The 19,631-nt window shown below is 45.6% G+C and overlaps 2 protein-coding genes across 3 annotated transcripts in view; one reads left to right on the forward strand and one right to left on the reverse strand.

Annotated features, from left to right (window-relative positions):
• Window positions 1–4,199, reverse strand: part of SUMO1 (small ubiquitin like modifier 1) — a 35,110-nt gene extending 30,911 nt beyond the window's left edge. The window contains exon 1 of one of the 2 annotated variants that reach the window (XM_055290240.2): window positions 2,663–4,199. In XM_055290240.2, the coding sequence (XP_055146215.1) occupies window positions 2,663–2,674 (12 nt within the window). In that variant the 5' untranslated portion in view covers window positions 2,675–4,199. The remainder of the gene's footprint in view (window positions 1–2,662) is intronic. The other variant, XM_055290241.2, reaches the window with a different exon arrangement.
• Window positions 3,695–4,046, forward strand: LOC134737364 (short transmembrane mitochondrial protein 1-like). Its single transcript, XM_063644998.1, has one exon. The coding sequence runs from the start codon at window positions 3,783–3,785 to the stop codon at window positions 3,924–3,926; it is 144 nt and encodes a 47-aa protein (XP_063501068.1). The 5' UTR covers window positions 3,695–3,782; the 3' UTR covers window positions 3,927–4,046.
• Window positions 4,200–19,631: the final 15,432 nt, after the last annotated feature.

The raw sequence follows: 19,631 nt of genomic DNA on the forward strand, positions 1-19,631 counted from the left end.
TTGGGAGGCCGAGGCGGGCGGATCACAAGGTCAGGAGATCGAGACCATGGTGAAACCCTGTCTCTACTAAAAATACAAAAAATTAGCTGGGCGTGGTGGCAGGCGCCTGTAGTCCCAGCTACTCGGAGAGGCTGAGGCAGAAGAATGGCATGAACCCGGGAGGCGAAGCTTGCAGTGAGCCGAGATTGCGCCACTGCACTCCAGCCTGGGCGACAGAGCGAGACTCCGTCTCAAAAAAAAAAAAAAAAAAAAAAAAAAAAAATTTTTTTCAAAACAAAATTAATGAAAGAGTGAGACTGTTACACATTTTTGCAAATCTCTTTAATGTCTGGCTTAATAAAAACAGCTGGATTTTCACATCTGCTTCCACATTTAATTTGTTTTATCACAAGTCATGTTAGTTTCTAGAAATGTCCATTGAACACTTATGAAAGAATGACAGTGAAAAAGACAAATAATGTCCTAGTATGAACATGAAATAAAAGAATCTATTTGTATCCTAGGTGCTTCATTTCTTTATGTCTCTCTTAAATAACCTCACTTCAAAATGGAGCAATAAATTCTAATTTTATATTTATTTATGTTGCTCTTCCATCAGTCTACAATAAATTTCAAAATGCTTCCTAGACGCTTCTGAGAAGCAAAATAAAAGGCTGACGAAGGCCGGGCGCGGTGGCTCAAGCCTGTAATCCCAGCACTTTGGGAGGCCGAGGCGGGCGGATCACGAAGTCAGGAGATCGAGACCATCCTGGCTAACACGGTGAAACCCTGTCTCTACTAAAAATACAAAAAATTAGCCGGGCGTGTTGGCGGGCGCCTGTAGTCCTAGCTACTCGGGAGGCTGAGGCAGGAGAATGGTGTGAACCCGGGAGGCGGAGCTTGCAGTGAGCAGAGATCAGAGATCGCGCCACTGCACTCCAGCCTGGGGGACAGAGAAAGACTCTGTCTCAAAAAAAAAAAAAAAAAAAAAAAGGCTGACGAAACTAAGCATTTACATCTATACTTTTCTTCCTAGTAACCAAGTAAACAACTACCTAGGGAAACACTTATAATGCCCACTTGGGAATTAATCTAGATTATTAGTAAGTAGATCCATCCAAAATTAATCTAGATTATGGTTAAGCTTTAAAATGTTAAGTGTACATTTTGTACAATAGTACCAATCTGCAAAAACCTCACTTGCTCTCACCAAATGGTATAAAACTGGGTTAAAAGCCAAGGGAATAGGTGTGTTAAATTTAAAAGTTCAAGTACATCGTGGAGTTGAATGAAAAATAGTTTTCTGAATAACTACCATTAAACGAGTAAAAGTCCAAAAATAATGTAAAAAGTCAAAGTCGGCCGGGAGCGGTGGCTCACCACGCCTGTAATCCCAGCACTTTGGGAGGCTGAGGCGGGCGGATCACGAGGTCAGGCGATCGAGACCAGTCTGGCCAATATGGTGAAACCCCGTCTCTACTAAAAATATAAAAATTAGCTGGGTGTGGTGGTGAGTGCCTGTAATCCCAGCTACTCGGGAGGCTGAGGCCCGAAAACTGCTTGAACCCAGGAGGCAGGAGGGTGCAGTGAGTTGAGATCGCACCACTGCACTCCAGCCTGGCGACACAGCGAGACTCCGTCTCAAAAAAAAAAAAAAGTCAAAGTCGTCTGAGCAAACAAAAGACCAGACAAAAACTTTATGAATTAAAAACTAGCCATAAAGCTGTTTAATTAGAACAGGATGAGGAAGAAAAGGGGAAATCGATCACTACTGATTAAGTGCAAATCCCAAGTAAATTATTGATACTAACAGTGAGCTGGAGCACTTTGCCTTAGCAGGCAACTTTCTGCAAATATTCTGCAACTACTCTACATACACAAAGTTTTCCTATGCTTTTCCTCAAAAATATGAGTCTTCTTCAGGTTAATGCCCAGGTGAGATGCTTTTTGTTGCTCTAGCAGTTTAGTTCTATTTTCTTTCTTGGTTATTATGAATGCTCTTACCACTGGAGAGCTAGGATGAACCAATCCCGACTAAGAAACGGGAAAGTACAGTAAAGAGGCGACGGCTCTGCATCCCCACACGGAAAAAGACTCAGAGGAGAGCAGCGGCATCCATGCCCTAGCTCCAGTACGAACGGAGGCAGGATTCCCAACAACATTGGACGTCTCCCTCCCTTGCCGCCCCACGCCCTCTCGACGAAGCAGCAAAAAGTGGAGAGTCCAGCCGCTTCTCAGGGCCACGGAGCCTCCCAGTCAGGGATTCTCTCCCGTTACATAACTGAGGCCTAGGGCCCTGCTTCTGCGATCAGTCCTCTGGAGGGACACGGACGGGTTCTCCAGGGACCCTCTCAGGGAGGTGGCAGCGGGGCTCTGCACCTGGTCGACCAGGGAGAAAGAAGTGGGACGACATGAGGGAGGCCGCGACCAGAGGCGTTGGGGTACAGGGGGTGATGAGCGAGCCGGGAGAAGGGAGGGCGGCTCCGGGAGCCCCGCAGCAGGCCCCGGCACCTCCGGCCCTAGTCGGCTCCTCTCCCTCGCCTGCCTAGTCCCCACCGGCCGCCCCCTCCCCCATTCCGCACGCCCCTCCCCCGCGCCTACATCCCCCGACCCCAGCCAAGCGGCAGGCAGACCTGCAGGGAAGGCCCTGGCCACCGCCGTTGGATGGCTCCCAGCCCGGTACCTGGTCAGACATGATGACGGCGGCTTCACCCGGGGGTCTCCGCACAGCAGCGGCCTCGGGTAAGCAGAACCTCGCTCCGGGGTTTACAAATCCTTCTCCCTTCCCCACAGCACAACACCGCGGCTGCAGTAACTTCCGCTATGCCTCGCGTCACTTCCGCTTCGCGCAGGGAGGAGGGAGAGAGAAGAGAGGAAAGACAAGGCGGGAAATGGGTGGGGGAGCAGCCAAGAGGAGGGGCAGGCTGTGCAGCTGCTTTGCCGGTGGTCGCGCGGGTGAACGGCAGTTTTGTCAGCTCCTTCAAGGACCAGGTCCTGCGCATCAGTACTAGGGCCATCTCCCAGGAGCAAAGGTCCTGGCTCCATGTCTCAATGTTTGGAGCGACTCTCACAGCCTAAATTGCTCTCTCCCTTACACCTTGCGCGTCTCTGACGACTGAGCCGAGATACTTCTTTTGTCTCCTCCCAGTCTTGCTCATCAATCCCCCACCCCCAAATATGTTTATTTGAATGCCGGTACTTCTAGCTCTAGAACCAACATTTTCGGTTAACCGGCACCCTTGCCAAACACATGACCGTGATTTAAAACAAGAAAGCAACGACCCAACACAATCTTGATGGCTGCTGATGCTAAAGACCGCTGCTGGAAGTTCTAAATGGGGAGTGGGTAATTCCAACCCTTGAATTGGTTGCTTTGAGTTAAGGTTAAAGAATGATTTTTCTTGGCAGGGCGCCGTGGCTCACGCCTGTAATCCCACCACTTTGGGAGGCCAAGGCGGGCGGATCACCTGAGATCAGGAGTTCAAGACCAGCCTGGCCAACACGGTGAAACCACGTCTCTACTAAAAATACAAAAATTAGCCAGGCGTGGTGGCTGGCGCCTATAATCCCAGCTACTAGGGAGGCTGAGGCTGGAGAATCGCTTGAACCTGGGAGGCGGAGGTTGCAGTGAGCCGAGATCCGCACCATTGCACTGCAGCCTGGGCGACAAGAGCAAAACTCCCCTCTCAAAAAAAAAAGGTTGGGGGGGCGATTCCGTCCCCCTCGCATGGGGAAGCAGGCTCGGACCGGCCCGCAGAGCTGCAGCAGCCCTTTGCGCCCTGCTTGCCCTCCCCACCGACATCATGCTCCAATTCCTGCTTGGATTTACATTGGGCGACGTGGTTGGAATGTATCTGGCTCAGAACTATGACATACCAAACGTGGCTAAAAAACTTGAAGAAATTAAAAAGGACTTGGATGCCAAGAAGAAACCCACTACTTCATGAGAATGCCTCCAGCACTGCCTTCGGGATACACTGATTCTACTGCTCTTGAGGGCCTCCTTTACCATCTGAACCAAAAGATTTTGTTTTCGTCTCCGGGCTCTGGGCTCTTCTTTGCTAGATCTTGTATTTTTAGCTTTAGAGCAAGCAAAATTGGCCTCAATTTGAGAACTACCCTACATTTCCAACATACTCACCTCTTCCCATATTCCCTTTCCAACTGCATGGGAGGTTCTAAGACTGGAATTATGGTGCTAGATTAGTAAACATGACTTTTAATGAAAAAAAAAAAGAATGATTCTTCTTAGATTTCTTCTGTAAAACACAATGGCCCTACTGGCATACACAATGGCCCTATGGGCATACTCATGGAGAATAAGAATATAAACAAATAGAATTGAGAATCCTGAAATAAATCAATAGCCCTCACATTTACATCAACAAAAACACCAAGACAAATCAATGGTGAAAAAACAGTCTTTTCAACAGTTGGTACTACCACTACTGGACATCCACATGCAAAAGAATGACTTCGTTTTGTTTTTTTGTTGTTGTTTGTTGTTTTGCTTTTTTGATCGCCGTCTCAAAAACAAACAAACAAACAAAACACAAGGAGGCTGGGCACCATGGCTCACACCTGTAATCCCAGCACTTTAGGAGGCCCAGGTGGGCAGATCTCTTGAGCCCAGGAGTTCAAGACCAGCCTGGGCAACATGTTGCAGTGTGCCAAGATCATCCCACTCCACTCCAGCCTGGGCAACAGAGTGAGACCTTGTCTCAAAAAAAAAAAAAGCGATCAGGTGCGGTGCTTCACACCTGTAATCCCAGCACTTTGGGAGGCCAAGACGGGCAGATCACTTGAGATCAGGAGTTGGAGACCAGGCTGGCCAACATGGTGAAACCCCATCTCTACTAAAAATGCAAAAGCTAGCCAGGCTTGGTGGCTCAGGCCTGTAATCCCAGTTACTCGGGAGACTGAGGCAGGAGAATCGCTTGAACCTGGGAAGCGGAGGAGGCTGCAGTGAGCTGAGATCACGCCATTGCACTCCAGCTTGAGACTGGGTGACAGAGCGAGACTCCGTCTCAAAAAAAAAAAAAAACAAAAAAACAAGGAGATACCACTTTATACCCACTAGAAGGGCTATGTTCAAAAAGACAGAAAATAACAAGTGTTGACAAGGCTATGGAGAAATTAGAACCCTTATACCCTGCTAGTAGGAATATAAAATGCTTTAGGCTAGGCATGGTGGCACTGGCCTATAGTCCTAGCTACTTGGGAGGCTGAGGCAGAAGGATCCCTTGAGGCCAGGAGGTGGAAGCCTTAGTGTGCTATGCTATGATCAAGCCTGTGAGCCAATGCACTATAGCCTGGACAACACAGCAAGACCCTGTCTCAAAAAAAAAAAAAGTTTTGAAAAACAGTCTGTCAGTTCCCAAAATTGTAAAACATAAAGTCACCATAAGACCCAGAAATTGGCCGGGCACGGTGGCTCACGCCTGTAATCCCAGCACTTTGGGAGGCCGAGGCGGGCGGATCACGAGGTCAGGAGATTGAGACCATCCTGGCTAACACAGTGAAACCCCGTCTCTACTAAAAATACAAAAAATTAGCTGGGCGTGGTGGTGGGCGCCTGTAGTCCCAGGTACTCGGGAGGCTGAGGCAGGAGAATGGCTTGAACCCGGGAGACGGAGGTTGCAGTGAGTCGAGATCACACCACTGCACTCCAGCCTGGGCAGCAGAGCAAGACTCCGTCTCAAAAAAAAAAAAAAAAAGACCCAGAAATTTCACTCCTAGGTATATACCCAAGAGAATTGAAAACATATATCCATTCCAGACTCAGTGGCACATGCCCGTAATCCCAGCACTTTGGGAGACCAAGGCAGGAGGATGCCTTGAGGCCAAGAGTTCAAGATTACAGTGAGCTATGATTGCATTCTAGCCTGGGCAGCACAGTGAGACCCTGTGATATGGTTTGGCTCTGTGTCCCCACCCAAATCTCATGTCCAGTTGTAATTTCCAATGTTGGGGGAGGGACTTGGGAGGTGAATGAATAATGGGGACAGATTTTCCCCTTGCTGTTCTCAATATAGTGAGTGACTTCTCACGAGATCTGGTTGCTTAAAAGTGCGTAGTACTTTCCCCTTCACTCTCTTTTTCTCCTGCTCTCATGTGAAGAAGGTGATAGCTTCCCCTTTGCCTTGGTCCATGATTGTAAGTTTCCTGAGGCCTTCCAGTCATGCTTCCTGTTAGGCCTGCAGACCTATGAGTCAATTAAACCTCTTTTCTTCATGAATTACCCAGTCTAAGGCAGCTCTTTACAGCAATGTGAGAACAGACTAATACACTCTGTTTCTAAAAATAAAAATAAAACATATAACAAAAACATGTACACTAATGTTCAAAGCAACGTTAGTGAGCTACTGCTCCAGCCTACTACTAGGGCTGAGGTAATTTAGGGAGAAAAGGGAGAGTGACTGCTGATGGGTACAGAGTTCCTTTTGGAAGTGATGAAAATGCTCTAAAATTGATTGGTGATGGTTGCACAGCTATATGAATATACTAAAAACTATATATTTTAAAGAGATGAGCAGTATATGCTAATTATGTCAGTAAAACCATTATATTAAAAAAAAATACAATGGCCTTGAAAAGAGCTGCTAGTAACAGGTGAAGAGGATTATTAAGGGAGCCTACATCCAAGCAAGTTGGTCGGGAAAAGCTTCCAAAATAAATACATAAATAACATCTAAATTGAAGGTCGTAGAGTATGCTGAAATAAGCTAGAGCAGCAGTAGTTCTTTTTTTTTTTTTTTTTTTGAGACAGATTCTCGCTCTGTTGCCCAGGCTGGAGTGCAGTGGCGCAATCTCGGCTCACTGCAATCTCCGCCTCCCAGGTTCATGCCATTCTTCTGGGACTACAGGCGCCCGCCACCATGCCTGGCTAATTTTTTTGTATTTTTAGTAGAGACAGAGTTTCACCATGTTAGCCAGGATGGTCTTGACCTCCTGACCTCGTGATCCGCCCGCCTCGGCCTCCCAAAGCGCTGGGATTACAGGCGTGAGCCACCGCCGCCAGACAAAAAATTTGTTTTTAATTGGGTTAAAGGAGAAAAGATACAGAGTAAAAGATTCAGCTTCCTACTGTGATTTTTTTCCACTTATTTTTAGAGCCAAAATATAACTTAGATGTTCATTTGATTGGTGATTTTTGGACCTGGCCTAGTTTTTTGTTTCTGATTTCAAAAGTTGTAAGTTGTATTTATTTTTATCAAATTTGCGAATAAACTTCATTAAAATATTTACTAACATCAGAGTAAATTTTTCTGGAAATCAAAAGAAAAATGGCCCATTCAGATGAAAGATGAACTAATCAAGGAAAAACATTTATAGAAGTATACCTAAACAAAGTATTTGACCTAAGTCACTATATCTCATAAAACTTGCTCTACAAAGCTGGAACATAGCAACAGTCATATATCTTATTTTTCCTTCTGAAATAAAAACGGTTTGACCCTAAGTATGAATGAAATCTCCTGGGCTCAAATTTCAGTATAATTCCTCTAGTTGATTATGTTAGACCCCTCAGAGAAATTATTTCAAAAACAGTAATTCGATTGTACAACCCTAATCAAATATATTCTAGGAACAAGAAGTATAAATCTTAAACTGGTTTGATAATAATAATGTTTGTACTGTTATCTTGAAACATATATCAAGTATAAAGAAAAGCATATACTTTTTTTTTTTTTTAAGACAGAGTCTTGCTCTGTGGCCCAGGCTGGAGTGCAGTGGCACAATCTTGGCTCACTGCAACTTCTGCCTCCTGGGCTCAGGTAATCCTCCCACCTCAGCCTTCCAAGTAGCTGGGACTACAGGTTTGTGCCAGCACACCCGGCTAATCTTTTGTATTTTTTCTAGCAGTGAGGCCTTACCACGTTGCCCAGGCTGGTCTCACACTTGTGAGCTCAATGAATCCACCTGCCTCAGCCTCCCAAAGTGCTAGGATTACAGGCATGAGCCACCGCTCCATACCTAATATTTTCATTATTATTTAATTTGAAGTATATTTTTAATGTTCCCTGATGTTCTTCTTTTTTAAAGAATTTTTTTAAAGATGGGGTCTTGCTATGTTGCCCAAGCTGTTTTTGAACTGCTGGGTTCACAGGATCTTCCTGCCTCAGTCTCCAGAGTAGCTGAGATTATAGGCGTGTGCCACCATATCCAGCTGTAATTTCTTTTTGACTCACAGATTATTTGAAAGTTTATCCCTAAATTTAAAAATATGTAGAAATTTTCTAATATCTCTTTGTTATTAATGTCTACCTTAATTTCACTGTGGTCAAAGAACACACTTTATATGATCTGAAATTTGTCGAGACTTACTATAAGGCCTAGCATATGGTCAGTTTTGGTAAGTGATCCATGTGTACCTGAGGAAAAAATGTTTATTCTTCAGCTGAACACTAGTTTTTGTTTCCTCAACCCAACAGCCCTGCTTAGCTACTCTTGCCCACTGCTTTTTGCCCAGTTTCTCATCTCACCCATCACCTTTGGGTCAGTAAATTCCACAAGGGGAAAAGTAGCACCAAAGTAGGATTCACTTCTCTGAGCTTCTCTTCTCTCTGCGATTTTCCCCCTAAATCCTCATTGCCTTGGTAAGTCTCAGATGCCTTAAAACAAGTATGTTTCTCTCTCTCTCTCTTTTTTTTTTTTTTTTTTTGGTCTACTTTTTCTGGTTGCTCTCAACAGGAAAATTGGCCCAAAATAGGCTAGTCTCCCACTGCAAGCAGCAGCACTTCCCAAGAGACCTAGTTTCTTAAAAGAGTTGCATTGCTTCAAAAGAAACCATAATTCCAGGCCGGGCGCCTGGAATCCCAGCACTTTGGGAGGCCGAGGCGGGCGGATTACGAGCTCAGGAGATCGAGACCATCCTGGCTAACACAGTGAAACCCATCTCTACTAAAAATACAAAAAATTAGCCAGGCGTGGTGGCACACACCTGTAGTCCCAGCTACTTGGGAGGCTGAGGCAGGAGAATCTCTTGAACCCGGGAGGCAGAGGTTGCAGTGAGCCAAGATCGTGCCACTGTACTCCAGCTTGGTCAACAGAGTGGGACTCTGTCTCAAAAAAAAAAAAAAAAAAAAGAATTCTGAATGGAAAGAGTCACAAATACAGAGTCAAAAATACCTTAAGCCTCCAATGTTTGATGAGCACAAAGTAGGCTGTCAAACCTGAACAAACCCCAAAAATGTCATGATGTACAATGTCCACTTCAGATAAAACCAAGGAAAATAACAGAAAAAGAGAACCTCCTAGTGGGCAACAATAAGAAGCCTTGAGAGTGATGGACAAAGGATCCCCTCCCAAGGACCAGAATTAAGGTCTAAACAAGGCCACACTCCCCACAGCAAGATTAAGGTTTCTTTGACCAATTACCGCTGCATGCCTCTCATTCTTCTCCTTCCAAATGGGAACTGAATTGTAGATGCTCTGTCCCTGTTCCACTGTTGCTTACTGAGTTTGTGGGACAGACATCTTGCCTCCTTAGTTCATAGGTCTCTAGATCGAAAGAGATCCATAATTTAGGCATAGTAAAGCAACTGCCCCACAGCTGCAGTGGTTCACGCCTGTAATCCCAGCACTTTGGAGGCCGAGGCAGACAGATCACCTGAGGTTAGGAGTTCGAGACCAGGCTAGCCAACATGGCGAAAGCCTGTCTCTACTAAAAATACAAAAATTAGCCAGGCGTGGTGGCATGCACCTGTAATCCCAGCTACTTGGGAGGCTAAGACAGGAGAATCGCTTGAACCCGGGAGGCAGAGGTTGCAGTGAGCCGAGATGGCACCATTGCACTCCAGCCTGGGTGACAGAGCAAGACTCCATCTTAAAAAAAAAAAAAATTACACTTCCTGCTGCTTGGGTGAGGTCTTTTTTTTTTTTTTTTTTTTTTTGAGACAGAGTCTCGTTCTGTCGCCCAGGCTGGAGTGCAGTGGCGCAATCTCGGCTCACTGCAAGGTCCGCCTCCCGGGTTCACGCTATTCTCCTGCCTCAGCCTCTCCGAGTAGCTGGGACTACAGGTGCCCGCCACCACGCCCGGCTAATTTTTTTGTATTTTTAGTAGAGACGGGGTTTCACTGTGGTCTCGATCTCCTGACGTCGTGATCCGCCCGCCTCGGCCTCCCAAAGTGCTGGGATTACAAGCGTGAGCCACCGCGCCCGGCCTTGGGCGAGGTCTTGTGACTAGTATTGACCAGTGAATTAAGACTGGAAGTGACGAATGTCATTTACAGGAGGACACATAACAGAACATGTAATTGACAGTGTAAAACCATTCAATACCCTGTTTTCCTCTGGTACTAAGTTCAGCACCTTTGGGGACAGTGGCTGCACCATTAGCCTGAGAGTCTGAGTGACTGTGATGAGTAGAGCCCCCTACTTTTGCCAACACACAATAGACATGCAGTCTGAGCAAGAAACACGAAGCCATTATTGTTTCATATTCTGGCCTATCCTGACTAATATGTAGGGTTTTTTTGTTTTTGTTTTTGTTTTTAAATGGAGTCTCGCTCTGTTGCCTAGTTGGAGTGCAGTGGCGTGATCTTGGCTCACTGTAACCTCTGCCTCCAGGGTTCAAGCGATTCTCCTGCCTCAGCCTCCCAAGTAGCTGCGACTACAGGTGCCTGCCACCAAGCTGGACTAACTTTTGTATTTTTAGTAGAGACAGAGATTCACCATATTGGCCAGGCTGGCCTCAGACTCCTGACCTTGTGATCCCCCTGCCTTAGCCTCCCAAAGTGCTGAGATTATAGGCGTGAGCCACCATGCCCAGCCTACACAGTCTAAATAAAATCACAAGAGTTCCTACTGCACCCTATTTGTACACAATGATTTCCCACTTACCCTACATTTATACAAAAAAAGTGCAACTTGTGAAGTTTTGTAAGAGAAAGATTTGTTTTAATAAACTAAAAGAACAAATCAAGCAGGGCGTGGTGGCTTACACCTCTCCTGAGGCCAGGAGTTCAAGACCCAGGAGTCGGAGGTTGCAGTGAGCCACTGCACTCCAGCCTGGGCGACAGAGCAAGACTCTATCTCAGGAAAAAAAAAAAAAAAAAAAAGAGCAAATCAATGACTGCACACAGTGGTGTGCACCTGTAATCCCAGCCACTCAGGAGGCTGAGGCAGGAGGATCCTGTAAGCCCAGGAGTTCAAGACCAATGTGGGCAACATAGCAAGACCCCACCTCACAAATCAATCAATTAATTAATTACAAATAAAGAGGGAAAATCAAAACCACAATGTAATACCACTTCACATGCACTAAAGTGGATATAATTTAAAAAAATAGAAAATAGCCGGGCACGGTGGCTCATGCCTGTAATCCCAGCACTTTGGGAGCCCAAGGAGGTTGGATCATGAGGTCAGGAGATCGAGACCATCCTGGCTAACATGGTGAAACCCCATCTCTACTAAAAAATACAAAAAATTAGCCGGGCGTTGCCGGGCGCGGTGGCTCACGCCTGTAATCCCAGCACTTTGGGAGGCTGAGGCGGGTGGATCACGAGGTCAGGAGATCCAGACCACAGTGAAACCCCGTCTCTACTAAAAATACAAAAAAAATTAGCCGGGCGTGCTGACAGGCACCTGCAGTCCCAGCTACTCAGGAGGCTGAGGCAGGAGAATGGTGTGAACCCGGGAAGTGGAGCTTGCAGTGAGCCGAGATCGCGCCACTGCACTCTAGCCTGGATGACAGAGCAAGACTCTGTCTTAAAAAAAAAAGAGAAAATAATATGTATTGGTGAGGATATGGAGAAATTGGAACCCTCATACATAGCTAATGGGAATCAAAAATGGGGCAGTGCCTATGGAAAACAGTTTGGCAGCTCCCAAAGAAGTTAAATATAGAATTAACATATGACACAGAAATTTCCAGGCTAGTTATATATCCAAAAGTAACAAAAACATATCTTTGCAGGGAAACTTGTATACAAATGTTTATAGCAACATTATTCATAATAGTGAAAAGGTGGAAACAATTCAAATGTCCACCAACAAATGAATGGATAAACAAATTATGGTATATCCTTACAAAGGATTATTACTCAGTCATAAAACACAATGAACTGCTGCAACTTGGATGAGACTTGAAAACATTATGCCATGTGAAAGAAGCTAGGCACAAGAGGTCATATATTATATGATTCCTCTACAAAAAATGCAAAAATTAGCTGGGCATAGTGGCGCAGGCCTGTGGTCCCAGCTGCTTGGGAGACTAAGGTTGCAGGATTGCTTGAGTCTGGGAGGTAGAGGTTGCAGGGATCCAAGATCGCACCACTGCATTCTAGCCTGGGAGACAAAGCAGGACTCTGTCTTGGGAAAAAAAAAAAAAAAAAAAAAAAAAAACACTTAAACAAAAAAAGTGTAATCAAGTGTGAAAAGATAGCTGATTCTTACATTTTTTATTCTAATGCTCATCCCCATGAAAAGAAGGTCAGCATCTCTAATAATAGCATCTCTAAGAATTGCAAATTAAAATGAGATACAATGTTTACATATCTGTTTTGCAAAGATTAAAATAATAAATAATGCCCAGTATCGTTGATATGGTTTGGCTCTGTGTCCCCATCCAAATTTCATCTTGTAGCTCCCATAATTCCCACGTGTTGTGGGTGGGACCTGGTGGGAGATGATTCAATTATGGGGGTGAGTCTTGCCTGGGCTGTTCTCATGATAGTAAGTCTCGTGAGATCTTATGGTATTATAAGAGGGACTTACCCTGCACAAGCTCTCTTTGCCTGCTGCCATCCACATAAGATGTGGCTTCCTCCTCCTTGCCCTCCACCATGATTGTGAGGCCTCCCTAGCCATGTGGAACTATAAGTCATTAAACCTCTTTCTTTGTAAATTGCCCAGTCTTGGGTATGTCTTTATCGGCAGCATGAAAGCAAACTAATACAATCGTCAAGGTTTGAAAAATGGGCACTCTCAATCAAGAATGGCAGGAGAGTAAACAGTACAATTGTATTAAAGGGCAACTTGAAAACATCTGTCAAAATTTTATACATACATACAAATTTTACACAGGACAATTTATCTTCTAAGAATTTATTATTCAGTAATACACATTTATAAACATATATATTCAAGGATGTTCTTTTTAGCATTATTGGTGATAGCTAATAAACTGTATACAATTACGTGCCTATTAATGGCAATCAGATAATTATGCCTATTAATGGGAATCAGATAAATCATGCTACATCCCTAGAATAGAATCCTGTGCAGAGATGGGATTTCACCATGTTGGCAAGGCTGATCTTGAACTCCTGACCTTATGATCCACCCACCTCAGCCTACCAAAGTGCTGGGATTACAGGCCTGAGCCACCGCGCCCAGCTGTATTATTTCTACTATTCATTTATTCGCTTAACAAATAATTGTTTAGCTCCTGCCATGAGCCAGGCACACTGGTCTAGGTACTGAGGAGAGTAGTGTTTTAGTGAGAAGATAACTAGCTACTAACAAATAACTAAAAAATCTCAATGTCTCCACAAAGTAAAGCTTTATTTGTCATTCACATCATAGTCTGACTTGGGTGTTCAGTAAGCATCCTTTATTTATTTATTTATTTTTTAACCCTCCCGGGTTCACACCATTCTCCTGCCTCAGCCTCCCAAGTAGCTGGGAGTACAGGCGCCTACCACCGAGCCCGGCTAATTTTTTTGTATTTTTAGTAGAGACGGGGTTTCACCATGTTGGCCAGGCGGGTCTCGAACTCCTGACCTCGTGATCCACCCGCCTCGGCCTCTCAAAGTGCTGGGATTACAGATGTGAGCCACCGCGCCTGGCCAGTAAGCATCCTTTAATATTCTGGTGTAAGGAATCAAGTTGGTCTCCTACCAACTTGTGCTGGCACTATCTTGTCATGCAAGCATCTGCAAACATTTTTTGTAAAGGGACAGATAGCAAATGTTTTAGGCTTTTGTGCCACAACTATTCAATTCTGCTATTGAAGCACGAACACAGCCATAGACAATATGTAATTGAATGAGCATTACTGTGTTCCAATAAAACTTTATTTACAAAAAGAATATTAGCCGGACGTGGTGGCAGGCGCCTGTAGTCCCAGCTACTCCAGAGGCTGAGGCAGGAGAATCGCTTGAACCCGGGAGGCAGAGGTTACAGTGAGCCAAGATCACACCACTGCACTCCAGCCTGGGTGATAGAGCAAGACTCTGTCTCAAAAACAAACAAACAAACAAACAGATTGTGAGCTAAATTTGATGCATGGGCCATGATTTGCCAATCCCTGTTGTAGGATGTCCTCAGAGTCTTGAACTGATTCTCTTTGCATTCAAGAGGTCAAGGGAAAGCATGAGAAAAAAAGGAAGAAAGAAAAAGCATGAGGAAGGCCTAGAAATGACCTGACTTCAACCCTCTCTCATTGGCCAGAATCCAAACACAATGTCACAACTAAATGTCACTTGTGACCCAGTGAAAGGAAAAGAGAGAAACAGTCTGCCCTTTTCCTTACCAAATATTCTGTTTCTTTTTTCTCTTTTTTTTTTGGCAGTCTTGCTCTGTTGCCCAGGCTGGAGTGCAGTGGTGTGCTCTCAGCTCACTGTAACTTCTGCCTCCTGGGTTCAAGTGATTCCCCTGCCTCAGCCTCCCGAGTAGATAGGACCACAGGCACCTGCCATCACAACTGGCTAATTTTTGTATTTTTAGTAGAGACGGGGTTTCACCATATTGACCAGCTTGGTCTCGAACGCCTGACCTCATGATCCGACCGCCTCAGCCTCCCAAAGTGCTGGGATTACAAGCATGAGCCACCACGCCCGACCCCCTCAGATATGGCTTTCTATTATCTGGTGACCTGTGAACTAAAAAGACAATCTGCCCATATACACCCACACCCGTGATAATGCAACATAGACAGGAAAACTGGGAAAAAACGTCCTCATTCAGAATAAGGAAGAATCGAGGACACATGGGTCACTGGACCACAGCAATTTTGAAATCCCACTGGGTAAGTATTGTGAAGGCCCCTTCACAACGGGTCAGCTCTACTGGTGGGCTCTCAGAGTTCACATCGTGGGGATGTCCTCACTTCACGCAAGCTCCAACATTCTGTGCGAGGCAATTGTCTACATGGATGTTCTCCCTCTTGTCAAGTTCTGACACCATGGTTGGGCCTTTCCTTCACAGGACACCCTCTTCACACTAGTCAGGCTCTGACATTCCTCTTCAGGTGACACCATGTTGACACTTAGTCAACTTGGCTCTAGCTAATGGCTTTGGGGCTAAATTGTTCAGAAAGGGAAAGAGAGAAAAAAGAAGAGAGAAAAGGGATAAGGGGAAGAGAAAAAATAAAACTTTTCTTAATTTCTTACTATTAGGGCTAGAAGCAGTCAGCATTTCCTGTTTTCAAGGCCCCCAACTTTTTTATTCTATTCCCTTTCATTTCTGCTTACAAACCCAAGAATTCTTTCTTTCTTTCTTTTTTTTTTTTTTTTGAGACGGCGTCTCGCTCTGTCGCCCAGGCTGGAGTGCAGCGGCGCAATCTCGGCTCACTGCAAGCTCTGCCTCCCGGGTTCACGCCATTCTCCTGCCTCAGCCTCTCCGAGTAGCTGGGACTACAGGCGCCCGCCACCATGCCAGGCTAATTTTTTGTATTTTTAGTAGAGACGGGGTTTCACCGTGGTCTCGATCTCCTGACCTTATGATCCACCGCCTCGGCCTCCCAAAGTGCTGGGATTACAAGCGTGAGCCACCGCGCCCGGCCCCCAGGAAACTTTTAAACTGAAATAGAAACTCAACTGAAACAGATACCCTTGATTTGCATAGGGCCCACAGGGTAAAGTGAGGGAAAGACATTGAGGTTCATACTAGTACTGATTTGATGGCAAGAAGTCCTCGGAAAATGCTGGACTGCCCAGAAAGACAATAGCATCAATGAGAAAAAACCATCATGCATCTAGTTGCATGAGCCAGACCAAACAAAAAGGCTGGCTGTTAGACCACATGGTCAGAGGTTTGAGCCTATTTCTGTCCATCTCCCAACATATTATCCTAGTAGCCTGATTTCTCCAAGCACCCATGGTCTCTGGAAAAAAAGGACTCTGGCAAAAAGAAAAATATGTGACACAAAGGGCCAACAACTCTGAAAGAACAAATTAGGAGGCACAAAAGTTGATTCCCTGTTGGCTGGAAAGGGACATCAACCCATGAAGGTAGCGATATAGAGAAGGTGGGCAATGGTGTGGGCAGCACCTGCGTTCAACAAAGTGGAAGCAGTTAACAGAGTAGAGGTCTGCAATACCAGCAGACACCAGAGCAAGAAAATACAGCGCTGTAGGCCAGGCATGGTGGCTCCCGCCTGTAATCCCAGCATTTTGGGAGGCTGAGGCGGGCGGATCACCTGAGGTCAGGAGTTCAAAACCAGCCTGGCCAACATGGTGAACCCCTGTCTCTACAAAAACACAAAAATTAGCCAAGCATAATGGTGTGTGTCTGTAATACCAGCTACTGTGGAGGCTGAGGCGGGAGAATTGCCTGAACCCGGGAGGTGGAAGTTCCAGTGAGCCAAGATCACACCATTGCACTCCAGCCTGGGCGACACAGCGAGACTCCGTCTCAAAAAAAAAAAAAGAAAATATAGCACTGTACGTGGCAGGTCAGTGTATCATAGAAACAATTTCCAGCCGGGCGCGGTCGCTCAAGCCTGTAATCCTAGCACTTTGGGAGGCCGAGGTGGGCTGGATCACGAGGTCAGGAGATCGAGACCATCCTGGCTAACACGGTGAAACCCCGTCTCTACTAAAAATACAAAAAAAAATTAGCCGGACTTGTTGGCGGGCGCCTGTAGTCCCAGCTACTCGGGAGGCTGAGGCAGGAGAATGGCGTGAACCCGGGAGGCGGAGCTTGCAGTGAGCCGAGATCGTGCCACTGCACTCCAGCCTGGGGGACAGAGCAAGACTCCGTCCCAAAAAAAAAAAAAAAAAAAAGAAACAATTTCCATGTCCATCTTCTGGGTACTCCTAAAGGAAACTATGAGGAAGATTGTATGATCTTGCATTACTTAACTTATCTGAGAAGGGAAATAAGAATAATAATAAGTAGAGAGATTTTTACATGTTTCTTTCACTGCTGTGTCCCTAGTGCCTGTAAGAATGGCTGGCACAGGCGGGCGCGGTGGCTCATGCCTGTAATCCCAGCACTTTGGGAGGCTGAGGTGGGCGGATCACCTGAGATTGGGAGTTTGAGACCACCCTGATCAACATGGAGAAACTCCGTCTCTACTAAAAATACAAAATTAGCTGGGTGTGGTGGCCTGTAATCCCAGCTGCTCAGGAGGCTGGGGCAGGGGAATTGATTGAACCCAGGAGGCAGAGGTTGCGGTGAGCGGGAGATCGCGCCATTGCACTCTCCAGCCTGGGCACTGGGCAACAAGAGCGAAACTCCATCTCAAAAAAAAAAAAAAAAAAAGAATGCCTGGCACAGGCTGGGTGCAGTGGCTCACGCCTGTAATCTAGCACTTTGGGAGGCCGAGGTGGGTGGATCACAACGTCAGGAGTTCAAGACCAGCCTGACCAACATGGTGAAACCCCATCTCTACTAAAAAGGCAAAAATTAGGTGGGTGTGGTAGTGCGCACCTGTATAGTCCCAGCTACTCAGGAGGCTAAGGCAGGAAAATTCCTGAACCCGGGAGGCGGAGGTTGCAGTGAGCTGAGATCCCACCATTGCACTCCAGCCTGGGCGACAGAGTGAGACTCCATCTCAAAAAAAAAAAAAAAAAAGAATGCCTGGCACAGAGTAGACACTCAAATATTTGTTGAATACATAAAAGATGTTCACCACCCAGAACATCCCCTTCTTGTTACCAGGCACATGGAAGGTGTCTGACCAAAATGGTATCTTTTGCTAATCTCAGTAGGTTCCAAAAAGTCCCTAGAGGCTCTACTAGCACCTTGAAATTATCCCACCATTCACTCATTCCATTCATCCATTCACTTACTTAGTTATTAGTCATGTTTATGGAATCTCTACTATGTGCCAGATACTAGCCTAGTACTTGCAGATTTTGCAACAAACTTTTATAGAGTTTATATTCTAGTTGGAACAGGGGTGGAGTTGGGGTGTACTGAGAGGACAGATGAACCATATTTCTCATCCTTGTTATTTCACCATGTTAGCCACCAGTAAAATTGTAAGCCCTGGCCAGGCACAGTTGTTCACACCTGTAATCCCACCACTTTTGGAGGCCAAGGCGGGCAGATCACCTGAGGCCGGGAGTTCGAGACCAGCCTGACCAACAGGGAGAAACCCTGTCTCTACTAAAACTACAAAATTAGCCAGGCATGGTGGCACATACCTGTAATCCCAGCTACTCGGAAGGCTAAGGCAGAAGAATCGCTTGAACCCGGGAAGCAGGGGTTGCGGTGAGCTGAGATCATGCTATTGCACTCCAGCCTGGGCAACAAGAGCGAAACTCTGTCTCAAAAAAAAAAAAAATTGTAAGCCCTCTATCATCTGTACTCTCCTATATTCTCCTTCTTATATTTCTTTTTGCTATCTCTCCTTCACTCAGTACTTTAACAAAGTACTGAGACTCTTACTTCTCCCTTGCAAGAGAAAATCTCCAATTACTGGCCGGGCGCAGTGGCTCACGCCTGTAATCCCAGCACTTTGGGAGGCCGAGGTGGGTGGATCATGAGGTCAGGAGTTCAAGACCAGCCTGGCCAACATGGTGAAACCCCATCTCTACTAAAAATACAAAAATCAGCGGGGCATGGTGGCAGGGGCCTATAATCCCAGCTACCCAGGAGGCAGAGGCAGAAAATTGCTTGAACCCAAGAGACAGAGGTTGCAGTGAGCCAAGATGGTGCCACTGCACTCCAGCCTGGGCAACAGAGCAAGACTGCGTCTCAAAAAAAAAAAAGAAAATCTCCAATTACTTTATTTGGCCAAGTTACAAACCAAAATCAGAGTCAGCTCTGAACTCCTGATTAAAGTATCATATGGAGGTGACTATGTAAATGGTAACGTGCAAGGACAAATTCTAGGAGATAGCATGGCAAAGAGATTTCTCATTGAATAAGTGGTTTCATTTCATTTTGGGAACAGGATTTAAGGCTTTACATGTAAGGAAAAGAATTTTTACTTCCTGCAGACATTCATTCACTAAATTTTTAAGAATTAATTAGATTCTATTTCATGAGTAGCACAACATAACATCCTATACAGACACAAATAAATGTAAAGTAGACTCAATTCTCTAGCAGATGTCACTTCTGCTAAGGAGACTAGACAGAAAAATACTGTGCAGTTAAATAACACTATAAACAGACATGGTGTTTCTATCTCATCCACCCACACATACCCCTCTCCCAATCAGGTAATTTTCGTCTCTCTTGTCTCCCTGACTACACTGGATTATAGCTATAACTATAATCAACCATGCTTTTTTTTTTTGAGACAGGGTCTTGCTTAGTAGCCCAGGCTGGAGTACAATGGCAGGACCATAGCAGGCGTGAACCATGCACTCGGCCAATTAAGCTCTTGAATTCACTCTAGGCTGGGCGTGGTAGCTCACACCTGTAATCCCAGCGCTTTGGGGGGCTGAGGCAGGCGGATCACCTGAGGTCAGGAGTTCAAGACCAGCCTGGCCAACATGGGGAAACCCTGTCTCTACTAAAAATACAAA

The sequence above is a fragment of the Symphalangus syndactylus genome, chromosome 8 (assembly GCF_028878055.3).
Source record: "Symphalangus syndactylus isolate Jambi chromosome 8, NHGRI_mSymSyn1-v2.1_pri, whole genome shotgun sequence".
Taxonomy (NCBI): domain Eukaryota; kingdom Metazoa; phylum Chordata; class Mammalia; order Primates; family Hylobatidae; genus Symphalangus; species Symphalangus syndactylus.

Excerpts from the sequence above, each read along its gene's own strand:
- LOC134737364 (XM_063644998.1), top strand. The coding sequence starts at position 3,783 with ATGCTCCAATTCCTGCTTGGATTTACATTGGGCGACGTGGTTGGAATG.